Source organism: Ammospiza nelsoni, chromosome 4, assembly GCF_027579445.1.
Source record: "Ammospiza nelsoni isolate bAmmNel1 chromosome 4, bAmmNel1.pri, whole genome shotgun sequence".
Taxonomy (NCBI): domain Eukaryota; kingdom Metazoa; phylum Chordata; class Aves; order Passeriformes; family Passerellidae; genus Ammospiza; species Ammospiza nelsoni.
Window position 1 is genome coordinate 75,668,766 of NC_080636.1, and position 14,744 is coordinate 75,683,509.

At 44.1% G+C, this 14,744-nt stretch overlaps 2 protein-coding genes across 3 annotated transcripts in view; one reads left to right on the top strand and one right to left on the bottom strand.

Moving 5' to 3' along the window:
* GALNT7 (polypeptide N-acetylgalactosaminyltransferase 7) overlaps positions 1-2,260 on the top strand; it is a 71,659-nt gene extending 69,399 nt beyond the window's left edge. For both annotated transcript variants that reach the window (XM_059470771.1, XM_059470769.1), the window contains exon 12: positions 19-2,260. In XM_059470771.1, coding sequence (XP_059326754.1) covers positions 19-156 — 138 coding nt within the window. In that variant the 3' untranslated portion in view covers positions 157-2,260. The remainder of the gene's footprint in view (positions 1-18) is intronic.
* Positions 2,261-11,126: 8,866 nt separating this feature from the next.
* HMGB2 (high mobility group box 2) lies at positions 11,127-13,524 on the bottom strand. Its single transcript, XM_059470375.1, has 5 exons — positions 13,300-13,524; positions 12,710-12,879; positions 12,397-12,542; positions 12,135-12,309; positions 11,127-11,658 (listed from the first exon to the last, which is right to left on the bottom strand). Exons 2-5 carry the CDS (start codon positions 12,857-12,859, stop codon positions 11,509-11,511), a joined length of 621 nt encoding a protein of 206 aa, XP_059326358.1. The 5' UTR covers positions 12,860-12,879; positions 13,300-13,524; the 3' UTR covers positions 11,127-11,508.
* Positions 13,525-14,744: the final 1,220 nt, after the last annotated feature.

The window sequence follows — 14,744 nt, forward strand, 5'->3', positions numbered from 1 at the left end:
GGTGGTTTTGTCTTTCAGAATCTGCACAGGTTTACTCACATTCCGTCAGGGAAGTGCTTGGATCGCTCCGAAGTCCTGCATCAAGTTTTCATTTCAGAGTGTGACTCCAGTAAAGCAACACAAAAATGGGAAATGAACAACATCCTTAGTGTGTAGACAGACAAAACCTACCTACTGACGCATTCATTTGTACAGGACTGAAAATAGCCTGAAAACTGCTGCAGTTATTAACTTTGTACAGCTGTGAGCCTCCTGGCTTGGATGAAGGACATAGAGGAACTGTGATTATTACAATAACATTATCATCCGCAGTTAATGTTTACAAAACTGCTTTACCTTAAACTCTGTAGATGTTTACATCTTTTTGTTTCAAGATGTTGGTAAATTAATGTGCTGTTAGCTATGGTTCATAGGAACATAGTTAAAAGCATTGTCGTCTTCTTTGGGATTACACTCAGGGGTCTGAAGGCAGTTTTTTTACACACACTTGAAGAGGTTGTAGTAATCAGATTTTCATAGAACTTGGTGATTATCAACCTGTTGTATATTTTTATTTAATTTTACATCTTACTAAGCACTGCCACAGGTTATTAGCCAGGGTGGCCTTCTCTCACAATCATGCTGCTTTTTTGGAAGATGAATTTGAACATATTTAGTGCCTCTTTCATTTCTCTCTTTCACAAGGGAAGCGTTTGTTGGAAATTTGCAGTGGGCTGCTCTGAGCTGTCACCAGGGGTCGGGACCTGCCATACCACCCTGTGTAATTAGTGTGCTAACAAAGACAAATTTCTATTGCCAGTTTGGCTGCTCTGCTTCGACGGGGTGCTTGGTACAGTGCAAGGAAGACTGTCCACTTTAGTGCTAATGTGGTGCAATTTGATGGAGGTAAGCACCCTCACAAATCCAGTTAAGAATTTGTAAGCACTAATTTGCTTGTTTAAACCATGCCTTACATAAAAATAATTAAAATAAACAACAACAACAAAAAAAGCTGCACAATTATGTAAAACTTGGAAAGAATCAAATACTTCATTTATACTGCTATTTTGAATGAAAATCACTTAGAGGTGGACTAAAACTTATAATTAGGAAAAAAGCATCCAGCTACTTAACACATCTGCCTGATTCATCACAAGGACATCTGTCAGCCAGTTTGGATGCCAGATTTTCGTTCCAAAAGAGAAATGGAAATTCTGAATTCACACTTGTTGGTACTAATCTTCTTGTTATTTATCTCATTCACAACTTCTCCGGAGGGATTACAAACACGAAAAACCAACTGCTTGGTGCTACAGTGTACAGAGTAGAATGAGAAGAAGTTGTTTCTAAAAATGTTCTGGAAAGGAGTTGATGCAAACTCCCTTAGGAATATAAATATTGACTCTGAACAAATAGAGAGGTGGAGAGGAAATGACTTATCCTCACTTCCTTTGTCCAGATTTTGTACCTTAAATGTTGACATCAGTGTACTGATTCCATAACTGTTGTCCCTATAACACGTCACACAATTAAGTGTGACTAAATGCTTCCCTGAGGTCTAGAATAGCATTGCATGCAGCTTCCATTGATGTTAACAAGGGTTATGTATCATGTTTGGTGACAGACTTGGATCTTGATAGGGCTGTCAGCACGGATCTGTTAGTTTGGGATCTTTCCTAGTTTCTTTAAACTTCTCATCTATCCTTTCGGAGCTATGAAAAATAGAAAATAAAGGAGGGAGAAACTGGAAAAAAAAAAAGGAAAATAAGGTTTTGTGCTGGTACTTGTTCCTTGTGTGTGTGAAAACTGACTCCATTTGTGTGTTGGGTAGATTAATTTAATCATACAACTATGCATAAGAGAAAGAATGGTGGCACATAGATTGTGCGGGTGTGCATTTTAAATGGGTATTATGTGCAATTCATTGAAAGCTGATGCTGTGTGTGAATATGAATCTGTATGTGAGACTGAAACCTTACAAAACATGAGATCATAAGAAGCTGTTGCTGTAATGACTTTTTCCTACTATAGCCGGCTTGGAAAAAAATAATTCCCATATTCTTGCTTTGTAAGTTGATGATAATATCACTATGCATTTCTACACATTTTATAAATTTGATTTATGCAGATTTTGATACACTGTGTGTTTCTGTAGAAATTGTATAAATCTTTAAAAAATTTATTAGGGAAAAAATCTGGGAAACTTATGTATATCTTACTCATGGGTTGCTTGTTTTTTAGGTGAAGTAAATAAAATATTTGAATTTTTCATTTTACTATACTTTTCAGAGTAAAAATGGATTATTTCCTTTATAGAAACCCCCATATCTCAAAATCTAGGAAACTTCAATGTTACAAACTTACAAATATTAAATGCAGTTTATTTTAAGTTTTATCTAGGTACCTTTTGTTGCATCTGTGGGGACTCAGGTTTTTTCCCAGTGAAATGAAAAATTTAAATTCCCACTAAGAACTGACACGTGGACATATTTTGATTTTTGTATCACCTGCCTGATATAATTAGGTAGATTTAATATGTTCATAGAAAATCAACCTGAGAGTAGAACCAAAGGCCAGGTCTAGTTTGTATTGTTTTTACTGTCTTATCTTAGTTCATTTATGTTTCCACTAAGAAACATGTTTGAACCTAACTTCATTTTTTCCTGAGAAGGTTCCTTAGCAAAGGAGGATGTAATTAAATCAGGGCATGAAAGAAACAAGTTCTAAGAGTGAACCCAAGTCCTGAAATCTACAGGGCTTTTTTTAGAAATGGGATTCTTGCTTCCCAGCCATATCTGTCAGTGCACTTTTGAGTATTCAGATTTCAAAAAGCTCTTTTGACAAAACCCTGGAGTTATATCACAGACTATTCATGTAGGCAACACACTTTTATGCATGGAAACAGGGACCAATGGGAAGGAGAGGACATCTTTCTTTATTACCAGAGATGCTGGCACCAGGACAATCTACAGCAGAACCCACAGGAGTACCAAGGACATTGTCCCCACTAATGGGTTCCTAGAATCAGTGCATTCTCTTTCCCTACTGCCAGTCAGTCTCCTTCACTACTGCCTGCTTCTTCCACACCATTTGCCTCCAAACTGCAGTCCCTAAAGCCAAAACTTATCAACTTACTGCTCTAAAACTACATCAAGAAACTTGAGATCTATTATAGCATGCCAGAGATGTTAAAATTTTATGCTCTTGATCTGTGAGCCTTCTTGCAAGAAAAAGCAAAACATACCGCTGCCTGTAAAAAACACAAAAGATGCTTTGGTAGATTTTTGCTGTATATAAAGCACAATTTTCCTTTTACTTTAAAAAACATCAAATTATGCAAGAATCTATGGAGGCAAAGTAATAAGGAGAGCTTAAGAACATGAAGAAGAAATTATCTACACTTTTAAACACAAACTTTGTTTCTGTAAAAGCATTTATTGCATGTTTTTTGCTGGTGAGTTTAGATCCATCAGCTGTAATAGGTGTAAAGAAATAGGGGAGAACAAATTGGAAATGTTTCTATTTCTGGTTGTTCTCATTCCCGTGAAAGGCATGAGAATGCTAGCTCTTGCTGTGTTCTGAAATCCTACCCTGCTTACTTTGATGAGAATAATCTGAGAAGTGTCAGTGGCTATCTTCCAGGGTAATAAGTACTTTCAGGGAACATCAGAAGTGGTTGCCAGCACTTGGTCCTCTGGCTGTCCAACCCTGCAAGACTCCTCTGAACCGCAGTGCTGGATCTGTAAATTGTGTGGCTTGGCTGGCAATATACAAAAGGACTCTCTACATAGAACGAATCTTGTTAGAAAAAGTGATAGGCTGTCAAAAACAATGCAGGTGGTTTTGGCTCCCTTGGGTTTTGAATAAAACCCAAAGCATGAACTGTGAGTGACCCTGAAGTCTGAAAGCAGTTTGGCCCTCCTGTCACGGGAGCCTCGGTCACTGGTGCCCCAGGTGTGTGCGGGGCTGTGAGCTGTCCCCCGCGTCACCCTCGGCTGCAGGAGCTGCTGTGGGAAAGCAGGAACAAGAGCTCATGTGGATTTTATATCCCGGTAACCCAGGTAATGCTCAGTTGCCTTTGGTTTTTAAAATCTTAACAATCTAAACCATTCTTTATATGGAGGAACTAATGAAGTGTTCCATGACCACATAACGGGGGGCCTGGTGATATTAAAACTAAGGTGTCTGCACAGCCCTTGGGATTGTTACCTCCTTGCACTGCTCTGTGGCTTTTCTGATCAGTGTGGATGGAGCCTCTCCAGCCAAGCAGTGATCTGTGCTGGCTGATGGGTCTGAACTGACTGATGGAAAATGCATGTTCCTTCAGTCAACAGGTCAATGAAGGTGACAAGCGTCCAAGTCTTTAAGGAGGAGTTAGAGCTGCTGGAACACCAAGATGAAAAGGTTTGTTTGCATGTTAGAGCCTTACTTTTTCTTACTAATCAAAGAAACATGATTGTTTTAGGGACATGAACAGTGTCCTCTCTGATGTGGAGAGCAGCTAAAGCAGGGCTGAGGGCTGGGTGTGTCCAGCAGCTCTCGTGAATGCAATTGTTCAGTGTGAAAACAGATCTGCCTCCAGTGATCTAACATTCAAATGATGTTTCATTTGCAAGAGTAATGCCTCCTGCACATAAAAAAAAAAAAAAAAAAGAAACAGAAAGGTGGGGGATGCAGCATAACTCTAACTCATAATAAAAACCAAACAAGTGCCTGAGATGAGTGTGATGGCAATAGCAGCCTTCTGGCTGAATGTCCCTGGCAAAGGGAAAATGAAGGGAGAGATGATATTTTACTTCCCTGGAAAGGGCTGCTGGTGGCAGTGTGTGTCAACTAAGAAGGCAGCATGCCCAGACTGCTGTTAAACCACAGCCTTCAGATGAAGAAGCACAGCTTGCAATGGTCTTTCTGAACCATGTGAAGGCACTAAGGTGGAAATAGGAATCAAAATAAAGCCTTTCCCCTTGAAATTTGTGGGAGGATTTCCCCAGGAAAATAATGTAGGGCAGTATCTTTCTAGAAGCCCTGAGATTAGACAGGAGTTGGTCTTTGGGTACAATGTCTTCTGTCCCTCTGTGTCATTCTGCACAGGAGACCCCAAACCCTGCCTGGCAATGCAAGCTTTGCCAGCCTGAGCCTGGGGGATGGCTGCAGCACCTTGCCAGAGCCCTCACAATTACCAAACACACGGCTACTACAAATGCGGTTTTTGTGTTTTTATTTCTCAGACGGCGGAAACTGCGGAAGAAAAGTAGGACTGGATGAAAGTAGAAGCTTTCTGGAAGATTCTTGTGAGTTCATAAGAAGCAGAGATTTGGGAAAAGCTGAGAAAAAGAGAAAAAGCATGGCCAGTGCTGGAAGTGCTGCTATTCATGCTGCTCTTTTGATTGCCCTGAGGAATGCACTGAAGTCCTGCCTGTCCTGAAGATGCCAAGGAATCTCTGGAGATACAGCTGATCAACCTGGCAGTGGGAAGGAAAGCTGTCTGTCCTGCCATCTGGGAGGGAAGGTAAGATGGTGTGGGGTGTTGCTGAGGAAAGCAATTGTGTAACCCTGTAGCAGAGTGGGGTCTGGTTGCCATTGATACTAAAGCTTTTGAGGAGAAAGTGATATTGAACGGGCCATTTCCAGCTGGAGATAAGAAACACTCCTGGGTGGTTTTTTTCTGTAACATTATCCCGTTATCTTCCAAGTCAGTATAAGAGAAATGGTTTATGGTCTATGTTCCAGAATTATCGTGGGCAAGCTGAAAAATATTTTGAATTCGGATAAGAACTGAATGTAACATTAAAACATTAAGCACATGCAAGATCAGATCAAAAGTCCAGGTAGCACAGCAGCCTATCTCACTCAGAGGTCAGAAGGATCAGTGTGGTCAAAGAGTGCAGGGCAGAGTGAAAGGATGCTGCAAGGATACTTGTATGACCTTGTCTTTGCTTTCTGGCATTATATAACTCAAACACTTTCTGACTAGAGATGACATTTCTATTTATTAGTACTGAATTCCTCTAACTGCTGCTTCAGTCTAGGCAGACTTTAGTCATGTGTCATCTGATTTATGCAAAAAGTTTTAATGTTTCTGAAGAGGCATGCTGGCTCTGCAGTGCACTCCTCTCCTGACAAATCAGCCGATATAGGTGAATTTTGAAGGCTTGTTAAAAGCCCTAGTTCCTGAAGGGGCAGTCAGTGCTGGGTCAGTGCAGAGTTCAGCCAGCCAGGAGCTGCTTTCAAGGTAGCAGCACTGACAATAACATCAATAACTACTCATTTTTCAAAGGGCCTTCAGAATGTTGTGGTCTTGTCCATACAACCATCCCTCCAGCTCTGCTGAAGAAATAATTTATGGGTACAAACTTTACCATTGGATGTTTGGGCCAGGAAATTCTGACAATAGCCATACAACTTACAGGTGGAACACTGGATCTGCTACCTTTCTGGTGGTTGACTTCATATTCAGTCCTGGAATATCATGAGCCTCTCCAACATTGAGGCTAAGGGAAATAGTTGGTTTCAGGATGGCAGGATAATCAGAGCAATGTACAGGTTCACTAACTATTTGGTGCTGCCCTGTGACAATTATGTAATTTGAGGAATTTGTGTAGGGAGTAATTTTTTTAATCAGGTGGATCTGAATCTTATGTTATTCCACAGTTAGGAGATTTCATGCATCCCTGAGGGGCTGTGTGCATTGGAGAATGCAGCAGGGAGCTCAGCATCTGGGCTCTGTTATGGGATTCTTGACACTGGATTCAAATAGGATCTCAGCAAAGCAGATGGGTGGTGATGCAGCTCAAACAAGAGGCCCAGCAATTTGTGGAAATGCAGAGCCTGCTGGCCAAACACTTAGGTATTTCAGGATGTGTAAAGAAATAGAAGGCACAATGAGAAAGCAAACAGAAAAATCTATGCTAAGGCAAGTGAAGTGGGATCAGCAACCATCACTAGCACAGCAAATAATCCATGACTGAACAATATATACTAGATTATGTATACCAGTGTTATAGACCAGATGCCTATGATAAACTGTTATGAAAAAGTTCAACACATCATTGGCTAATCAAAGGTAAAACTCCTATTTCATTCTTTTTCTGATTTTCTCTCCACAATCATTTGCAACTTAATTAGTGTTCTAGGAGTTTTAAAGCCTATATATACTGAATCTATGCAGTTACCAGGTCTGTAGCTGTTCTAATCAGGACACACACACATGCATATTTGTAATTTTCCAGACCATAGGTTTAGCTTTGGAAAAATAAGACCAGCTTTGTAAATAGGCTTTGTTCTTCTATGACCTAAGAAAAAGGAAACCTTCAATTCCTCTAGGGAAATGATAAGGCAATACTGAATATGTTTGTAACTCTTTTAGCTGTTTTGTTTGTAACTCTTTTAGCTGATAATGCCTAACATGCTGTTTGCTTTTCTAGCAAACATTCTTTATGTCTTCACAGAGTTATCTGTTACAGCTCCAGCATCTCCTCCAGACTAATGTAATATTACCCCATATTACCCAAAACTTGAATGTTAGGCCTGCTTTTCCCCCTTCCCATGTGATAGGGGAGCACATATTAACATGTAATACAATTTCACGTGCTGGTTTTACTGCTCTGTCACTTCAGGCTGCAGGCTGGCCTTGCACATCTTCACTGTTAGCTCTTGTTATTCATGCAAGATCTTCCATGGTGATTTTACTTCTTTTATGAGAAGTAGACCAGAAAAGCTCAAGTAGATCAAACCTACCTGATCTGCTTTACCTCAAGGTTTGCAGATTTCTTCAAAGAATATTTACAGCTCTATGGAACATGATTTCCCCTTGTGAAATCACAAGTTCTATTTAGCCATTTGTCCAGCAGCTCTCAGCTGTACTGTGGCTCCTACCAACTTGTCATGTGGACAACCCTGGTCAAAAGCTCTCTGCATCTCCACTGAATGTTTTCTAAAAATTAGTGTTTTGTTTGTGACCTTCCATTCATCTAGCACTTAAGACAGTTTTAAATGAAAAAAAATATAAAGTACGGTTCAAAGTTCAGCCATTTCATCACTTGAATTTCCTCAGAACTCTTGGATGAATACCATCTGTCCTGTCAGTTTGTTTCAAGTTCTTTTACACTTGGATTTGAGACAGATGCTTCACCATGCCTCTTCCATTAAAAATTTTTGTCATGAAAACTGCCTGAAACCCCTCTACAAGGTTAAAAAGTTTTCTTCCAGGCATTCCTACTGTATCTTGAGCATGCATTGTCCCTGGGACAGCCTGGCAGCCCTCTTGGTTCTGTGGATGCACAGGCTTTGGATGAGTTAATTTCCTTCCCAGTAGCTGGTACAGTGCTGTGTATTGGATTTAGGGGGAGGGTAATGTTGATTTCATTGTCACTGAGCAGTGTTTACACTTAGCCAAGGACTTCTCAGCTTCTCATGCTGCCCTGGCAGCCAGGAGGCCAGGGGTGCACAAGGAGCTGCAAGGAGACACAGCTGGGACAGGTGACCCCCACCACTGCCCAAACAGAAATTCAATGCCATAAGAGTCAGCATATAACTGGGGTGAAAGCTGGCTGAAGGACACTCTTTGGAAACTGGCTGGGCATTATTTGCTTGTTTTTCATTTGCATCACTTCATCTGCATTTTTAAATCTTTTTGTTATTTTCCTTTTTAGTATAATTTATTCATTTATTATTATTTTACTTCAATTATGAAGCTGCTTCTATCTCAAGGCATGAGTTTACCTTTACCATTCCAATTCTCTCCCCCATCCCACTGTTTGGGGAGCGAGTGGCTGCGTGGGGCTTGGTTGCTGGTTTAAGATCAGACGTGACAGATGTGTTTGAAAGTTGTTAGTCTGTTTTCTCATGTTGCTCTGATGCTCTTTTTTTGCTTTGCCACATGTTGCTGTGTCTGGCCTGTTGATGTGCGGGGTGTTTTTGGCTTTCTGGTTTAGAAATAACTTGAACTTTCTAAAACTGCTTTCCTACATTTGTTATTCTCTCATTCTTCCTCTTTATCCACCTCAGACTGATTTTTGGTGGACTTTTGGTCTGCTTTACTGTGTGGGATCTTTATGCTGAATGTCTAGTGCAATGTGAGAGCTCTTCCCAGTGCCTGCAAACCATTTTGGGCATGCCTTTTACTTTTGGTTTTAGATCTCCCAGTTCACCTCCAGTGAGTTATTTCCTAAGTTTGTCCGTATTGAGCAGTGATGTGAAAAACTAATTTAGCTTTTCTTCTATGGCCTTATCTTTACTGAACATTCCCCTTAAACTTTGATTACTTATTATTCCTTTCAGCAAGTGCTCACAAATGGGCATTATATGAAATCCCTGACCTGACACATCATACTTTTTGAAGCTTAATTTGAAAGCACTAATTTTCATGTACTCTTTTCCATTTGCCTTATATTGAACATCCTTCTTGCAAAAAGGACAAAATATCTTTTTTTGGTTTTTTTAATGTCCATTATCTTTAGTCATAGCAACATTCTCAGTTGATAGATCAGCCTGGTGCAGAGTTTTTGGTGTGCAAGTTGTAAGGACACCTGAAGGGTTATATTTTGTTTCAATTTTAAAAAAAACCCGAAACATTTCAAAAAATCAAATTAGTCAATGTACTCTGACTTTACCCCTCCACTGCAAAAAATTTAAATAATCTTATCAGAAAGATTCCATGAAGCATCACTGTTCTGCCCAGGGAGAGAATGTTGGAAGTGAGAGGATGTGGGAAGTCTGAACAGATGTGGTAACAAGATCAGCATGCTCTTGGATACACACTGTAACAGGGAATTGCCTCTAGATAGATTTTTTTAGTTAAGAATACAGGTGCTGTAGGACTGCAAATTCTATAGCAAAAAATGTTCTTGAGCGCTGGAGGTGCTGTTCGGCCTCCCACTTCTGGTTTATGCCTGTGGCTTCAGGAAATCTGAGCCTGAAAAATGGAGCTATTGATCTCACCTCTGCCAAGTTATCTCTGGCAGGTCCAACATGTAAAACAGCAGCTAATCCTTCTGATGGCACTTAAATATCTCAGGGGCATGGTAGGGAGGACAAAGAAATTCTGGGCTTCTAAGGCTCTCAAAGATTAACACCTACTCCAGTATAAAAAGATTTGAATTGCCTTTACATTTACTTAATTTCCATGCTCACAAGAATATACTGTTTTTCTCAAGCCTCTTGTTTCAGAAAGTGCTGTTATCTTTAACCTATTCAGTGACATTTACCATAGTAAAGTCCTGAAAACACTTTTTATCTTACACAAAGTACAATGATGGGACACAAACTTACTTCATAAGCTAATGGGCAAGAGGGACACATTTTAAACAAAATCTTGGAAGCTTACCCTTCATATTACTTAATGTTTTAGACATTACACATTTCAGGGCTGGGCTTTTTAAGGGCTAATAAAAGTTATTTTCTGGTATTTAGCTCAACAAATTAAACTTGAGCTATTTAGTTTAGCTGTAGGATCTCAAATTCCCCAGTTGAAAATATTGTTAGGTACCTAGATTTAAGCCTTTATATATATTGAAGTAAAATAATAAGTGAGAGCCAAGGAATAGCGTAACTGGTGACACTGTTACAACCACGAACAGGAACGCATCAGGAGCACTTGTTCTTTACAAATGCAGGAATCATTCCAACATTTCTCATGCACTTCTGCAAGCTGTGTATTTTATGAGAAGCCAGTAATACTAGAGCCAGGGGGAGAGGGAAGGAGTAGCAACATCTGGGAAGACATGCCTCTAACCACATCTGTCTTACAGCCAAGGCCAGCGACCCTGAGCTCTGGAAGAGAAAGTTCCAAACATTCACTCGTTATCAGCTCCTAAAGCAAAACAAAGGCCTGTGCTTCAGCAGCCTGGGGAAAGATAATCCAGGAGTAATTATCCAGAACTTCAGTACTTGAGAGATTTTTTTTTTCACCACAAGGTAACACAGGCAAAGGCTACTGTAAGGAAAGCATCAGTTTTAAGGAATGGCAGTGGGAGAGGAAATCAGTTCAAGGAGTTGAAGTGGCAGCAAAAGCTCCAGGAGTCAATGCCTAAGGGATTTGCCAGTTCTGCAGTAACAGCAAGAGCCCAGGAACACTGCATGTTCCCACAGAGGATTCCAGCATTCTGGGGGTGCCCAGCCTCTCGGAAACATCATGAACACAAATAGAATCATGTACAACGTTTTATTACAAAACTGTTAAAAAAGTAATACAATGCAACAAAATACTACAAAACATAAGATCAGCTATTAAGCTACCTTTTACTTAGCTAAAAAGAAACACCTGGCTATCAGTCACTGAATTTCAATAAAACCATTAAATATGCAGAAACAGCAGAAACATTCAACAACTTTTGTTTTTCCATACCGAACTGTAGCAGCCCTTGGCTACTGCTTACATTATAAATTGAAGTCTCCCTACAAAGAACCACATGACCTATACACAATTCTGTACAGATTTTTATACTGAAGCTAACAATGAGCTGCACTTGAGTTCACATTCTTAGCAAAATATTGGATCCCGAGCACAAATCTTTACAGCAGGACATTCATTTATTCTTCATCCTCATCATCTTCTTCCTCTTCCTCCTCCTCCTCCTCTTCCTCCTCCTCTGGTTCTGCTTTCTTCTTAGATCCTGCAGGCCTACCTGGGCCCTTCTTTCCTGCATCACTCTTGCTCTTGGCACGATATGCTGCAATGTCCTGCAAGAAAAATGCTTTTAAGTTGCTAGCACTAGAACACTGCAGATAAATCTGCACTGCTTTGGTATTTCAATGCTACTGTACTGCACAGGTCAGATACAGTGCATGCAAAACAGCAGAATTTCCACCTTGGGACTTTCATGCTTAAATCTAAACAAAAGAACATGCAATGCAGACAGTTTTAAGAATTTTATGACCATGGTGCTTTGGAGTCTGACTACATTTATTTTAGCAAGCAGGTGACCTGTTTTCTGGTAGTAAGGCATCTTGCTGGTAAAATCTCTAGACATGCAAACCCACATCCAGTCTCACTGTAAGGGTTCCAGACACCTGCCCTGCCAAACTTTCCGTGTCTTCTAAAGGCTGACAGAAAGCATTAAGGGTTATAAGCCCCTTATGGTGTGGGTGCAAGACACAAGTCATATATTTACAGTGAGCTCCACAACTTTAAATTTGTTGTATTACTTTTACTGTACCTTTTCATACTTCTCCTTTAGCTTTGCAGCCTTCTGTTCATATGGCAGTTTATCTTTGGCCGACTGCTCAGACCACATTTCACCTAATTTCTTTGCTGTATCTCCAATGGACAAGCCAGGATGGTCGTTTTTGATTTTCGGACGGTGCTCAGAACAGAAAAGGAAGAACGCAGATCTACATCGAGAGACAGTGAATAAAGTTAAGTATCAAGCTATTGGAATACTTTTTTCTGTGGGGGAAGGGAGTCATAGAAACACTCACGGTGGTCTTTTAGGAGCATTGGGGTCCTTTTTCTTTCCCTTCTTCTCGCCTTTGGGAGGAACATAGTTTTTCATCTCCCTGTCATAGCGAGCTTTGTCTCCTTTAGCCATTTCTTCAAACTTTCCTTTTTCCTTGCTTGACATTGTCTGTGGGCACACGGAGGGGAAAGAAGAGGCTGGATGAGATAAAGCAGCTACTGACCCACTAACGCCTAAGCAGCAGCTGCTCCCAGGGATCTTTTCCCAGCAGCCCGCAGCAGGGGCGGGGGCTGGCCCGCCAAGGGCTCAGCACGGCTCGGCTCGGCCCCGCTCACCTTCCACCGCTCCGAGCACTTCCGCGAGAACTCTGCGAAGTTGACGGACGAGTCCGGGTGCTTCTTCTTGTGCTCCTCGCGGCACGTCTGCACGAAGTAGGCGTACGAGGACATCTTGCCCCGCGGCTTATTGGGGTCGCCTTTGCCCATGGCGAGGTCGGCGCGGGTCCCTGCGGGCGGCGGCGTGTGGGGAGGCGGCGTGAGGCGGGGCCGCCCCTCAGGCCGCTCCCGCCTCCCGCCCGCCGCCGCCTTCCCGCCCCAGCGCGCCCGGCCCCGCCCCCGCCGCGGCCCCTCTGCCCGCGCCCCCCGCGGGCCCGCGGCCCCTTCCCCGCCGGCCGCCTCTCCCCGCCCCCCGCGGCGGCTGCGGCGGGCAGCCCGCCCGGCCCCGCCGTCCGCGCCCCAGCCCGCCCCGCCGGGGCCGGAGCCGCCACCGCCCGCCAGGAATCCTCCCCTCAGCCCCGGGCGTGCCGCCCGCCAGGCGCGGAAGCCCCTCTCTGTCTCTGCACCCGGGACCGCCGCTGGTGTCCGCTCCCCCCCCCGCGCTCCCTTGGTCCCACCGGAGCGCTGCCGCCCTGCGGACCGGGCCTTGCCTGGCTGGGCGGAGCGGGCGGCGCGGGCGCTGCTCCCTCGGGTGCTGCTGCCGAATGGTGCCCGGCCGCGCTCTTACCGCCTCTTGTTTTCCGCGGCACTGCCCGCCACAGCAACCCGACCCGCGGCGCCCGAGAGCCCGCCCCCCGCCACAGCCCATTGGCTGCCGCGCACGTTCAAACTGCCCGAAGCTCCGCCCCTTGGCGCGGAGACTGGATGGGATTGGCTGCCTGCCGCTCTGACGTCAGCGGCCGAGCTACTCCCGGGCTAGGTCGAGCGCGAGGGGGTCGTTGGCGCTTATACCCGTTGGAACCGGTTGGGGCGAGGAGAGCGGGGGGGCGGGGCTGGGCGGAGGGCGCTGGGCGGCGATTGGGGGAGAGGGACGGTTTAAAAAACCGCGGGGGCCGCTGCCATTGGCCGTGGGGGGCTGCGACCGATCTGATTGGGCGGAGCGCGGGGGGCTGCAGCGCGGTTCAAAAATACAAAGCGAGCGGGGCTGGCGGCGGCTCCCTCAGCTCTGCCCCTCAGCTCGGCCTGCCCGGCTCGGGGCGGCCGGGGCACCAGCGCTGCCCTCTGCCCCCGTCCTTCCCTCTGTGAGGCGGGGGTCTGGCGGGCAGGAGCGGCTGGCTGTAAAACTGGGCTGAAATTTGGGTTCGGTGTCCAGGCGAGCCCCTGGGGGTTCCCCCAAGCGGCCCGGCCCGTCCCGCCGCGGGGTAGGGGCTGCGGTGCGGGTTCCCCGCGGAAGGAGAGTGTGTGGTTTGTAGCGATGCCTGGCAGAGAGAGCTCCTGCTCCCCTCTCCCCGGCTAGAGGGGCCTGGAAGAGCCTGGGGCTGCCTGTGAGCGCTGCATTCTCTCACTCAGGCCGGGAAGGGAAGGTGTCGGCTCTCCGAGCCTGGCGCTCTCTGTTAAGCGCAAGCTGCAGCAGTGGAAAGCTGGGGACCCAGTCTCGGTCGAACTGAGGTCTTAATGCAAGCCACGCCCGTGGTTTGCATCAATGCTTTCAAGTGTACCGCTAGTAGCAAATCTGGCCCTTTGGGTTTGGGCAGAGAACTGAAGTTTCCATACAGTCTCTTACACTGCCATGTCACCCCAGACTACATTATACTGGTTTTGCTGACGTTGGTTTTCTTCTGTCTTATTATTTTAATCCAATTTTCAACTTTGGGTAAATATTCTTAGTAATCTAAGTGGTTTTTAACACTCTTCTTTTTTCAGGTGTAGTTTGTAGCCCTAGTGAGAAGCAGGTTATTACTTTGTTTACTGAAGATGCAGTGCCTTCAGTAGAACTTTCATCATGTTAACCTTCCTCGATGGTAAGAAAAAACAAATCCCTAAGCTATGTGAGAGTATTGAGTAGCTGCAGGAGTGACAGTGGCCAATGTCTTGATCTCCAGTCTCCCCAGTTCAGAGTTGCTCAGTAAAAGAACTTATTATGTGCAGTGCTTCA